We start from the raw sequence: 2,315 nt of genomic DNA, 5'->3' as shown, positions 1-2,315 counted from the left end.
CATTAACATGAAATCAACACACTGTAGTAAACAGATAAATGGAGGCAGAAGTCTTTCAGTCATCAATGCTCACATTCAGCGACACACAGGAGCTCTTTCAAGCTGGGCACCGTTTCATTCACAACACCTGTCCCATCAACCAGGAATCAGAATCAGAAATACTTTAATAATCCCAGGGAGAAATTACTTTCATTACTTTACTCCATCTGCAATAGAGTGACTATAGGACCAGTTTGATATAACACAATTTCATACAATATATATAATTAGGGTCACCGCTCCATCTCGCCATCAGTTCAGGGGTCCATAGCCTGGAAAACGTTAAAGAACCCTGAAGTAGGTCTTTAGAAACGCACCATGAACACCAAAAAAATAAAACCTGTCTCTTAAATGATGCCATCTTATTATACATTTTAACGAGAAAAAATGAGTCAATAAAAAGGTACAGCAAGTTATTTTAAAAGCTGTCAAATAACAGAATAAACATGAATCCTTTGCTGCACTGTGGTTCAATTCTCTAAAATCACTTAACTAATCTTGTTATTGCCCAAAGTAACTTTGATTTCTGCAATACAAACAAAAGCAAAGGTGGACAGTCGTGTTTTACACCACAAATCACACGACAATCACATTAAAGTTTCATGTTTATTGAATTGGAAATGAGTCTACAGTGAATAGTTAGATCGATCATCCTAAACTGGACGTGTTTAAAGACTGGAGACCGATAAGTCAATCTGAGCTAAGGTCAGTTTAGCTAAACATCTTTTTTTAGGAAGTCGGCAAACCAAGAGTCCAGCAGAAATTTCTCTCATTTCTTTTGGAAAAATCCCATAATGGAAGCTTGTTTAGTTCCTTTGTTTGAACTTGCTGAAGATTTCTTGTGAGATTTTTTCTCATCATCTTTGCTGCTCGATGTCGTCTTCGCTTTGATGCTTGCATGTGGAGCTTGTTTGGTGCTTTGAAAGTCATCTTCTGTTTCAGAGTAAGATTCGCTCACATATCCTTTTTCCGTCACTGTAGAAAAGAAATACTGCAGTTAAAATTCAATGCAGAATTACAAATTTAAATAATTAAACCTGCTTTAGGCAGAAAATTATTCAATGTCTATGGCAATATAATTTATTCTGTTAGGGGTATATAGTTTTTCTGATACTTCAATATACATTACAGTCCATAATTGCAGCATTTTTCATTGATCCGACATTCCAGGATTTATGTGTTTTTGTTTTAAAGAAAGTATTTTTTAAATGTTATATTAGAGCGGTTTTATAAACATGGCAAAAATAATTGTCACTCATACAGGATTCTGTAGTGGTTATTCTTCCTGAGGCTTTTATTTTAATATTAATCAATATTAAAGTTATACTGCAATGACCTTTTGACCTTATTGTCCAGCCCAAAACACAGGTTATTTTATTTATCAATCATTTTCAGAAAACAGAAGATTTGCAAAAGCTACATCAACCAAAAACACAACCTTCATTTATTTAAAAGATCACTTTTTATATTTATACTTTAAACTCTCACAGACACATATCGCTGTTACTGAGTTAAGTCTTCTGTTTTTAAGGCATAGCAGAAAAGGTTCACTATGAATTAGGTGCTAAAATATATTTAAAAAAAAGTTAAATACGAGTATGGTACTAAAATTGTTTCCCAGCTCAGACTTTGAATGAAAATCCTGTAAACTAGACACAGCATTGATTAATAACTAAACAGATTGATGAAAATAAAATGATGGATGGAGGAATGGATAGATTGGTTGAAAGAACAGGGATCAGTGTATAGGTCAGTAGGAAAAGTACTGGATGGATAAAACAGAACCAACAGATAGATGTAAATTGTTAGACTGATAAGGGAAGCTAAATGGATAGATGAAAGGATGGCTGGAATAATAAGACTGATGCAAAAGATAAAAATATTAAAGGATGGATAACTGAATAGATGGTTATATCACTGAATGGATGAATAAACAAAGAGAAGATGTAAGCAATTAAAAGGTGAATCATTTAATAGTATGGTATAAGATATAGTGGAAGGGAATAAATACTGAAATCATAAATGTTAAGCCATAATCTTTTTGCTTTTCTAACCATTGAAAATATTTCAGTCCAACTTTGTTCTATTTCAAACTATGCTGAAAAACCTATCAAAAGACTAAGGTCCGTTTTTAACCATCAACATTAATGTTCCATTAAAGCCTCCTGATGTAAAAGGAGGGCTGGTTATCCTCCCGCAAATGTGTGTCACATCTGCGTTCACTGTGACATGCAGACGACCTGGTTTCTGAGCATAAATCAGCTTTAAAGTCGTAG

The 2,315-nt window shown here is 33.7% G+C and overlaps 1 protein-coding gene across 1 annotated transcript in view; it reads right to left on the bottom strand.

The window, feature by feature from the left end:
- Positions 1–560: 560 nt before the first annotated feature.
- LOC107092444 (DNA polymerase delta subunit 3-like) overlaps positions 561–2,315 on the bottom strand; it is a 7,639-nt gene continuing 5,884 nt past the window's right edge. The window contains exon 10 of the mRNA XM_015386940.1: positions 561–1,014. Within this exon, the coding sequence (XP_015242426.1) occupies positions 809–1,014 (206 nt within the window). The 3' untranslated portion in view covers positions 561–808. The remainder of the gene's footprint in view (positions 1,015–2,315) is intronic.

The sequence above is a fragment of the Cyprinodon variegatus genome, unplaced genomic scaffold (assembly GCF_000732505.1).
Source record: "Cyprinodon variegatus isolate N-32 unplaced genomic scaffold, C_variegatus-1.0 Scaffold17, whole genome shotgun sequence".
Lineage (NCBI taxonomy): Eukaryota > Metazoa > Chordata > Actinopteri > Cyprinodontiformes > Cyprinodontidae > Cyprinodon > Cyprinodon variegatus.
This window is presented reverse-complemented; position numbering and strand designations above follow the sequence as displayed.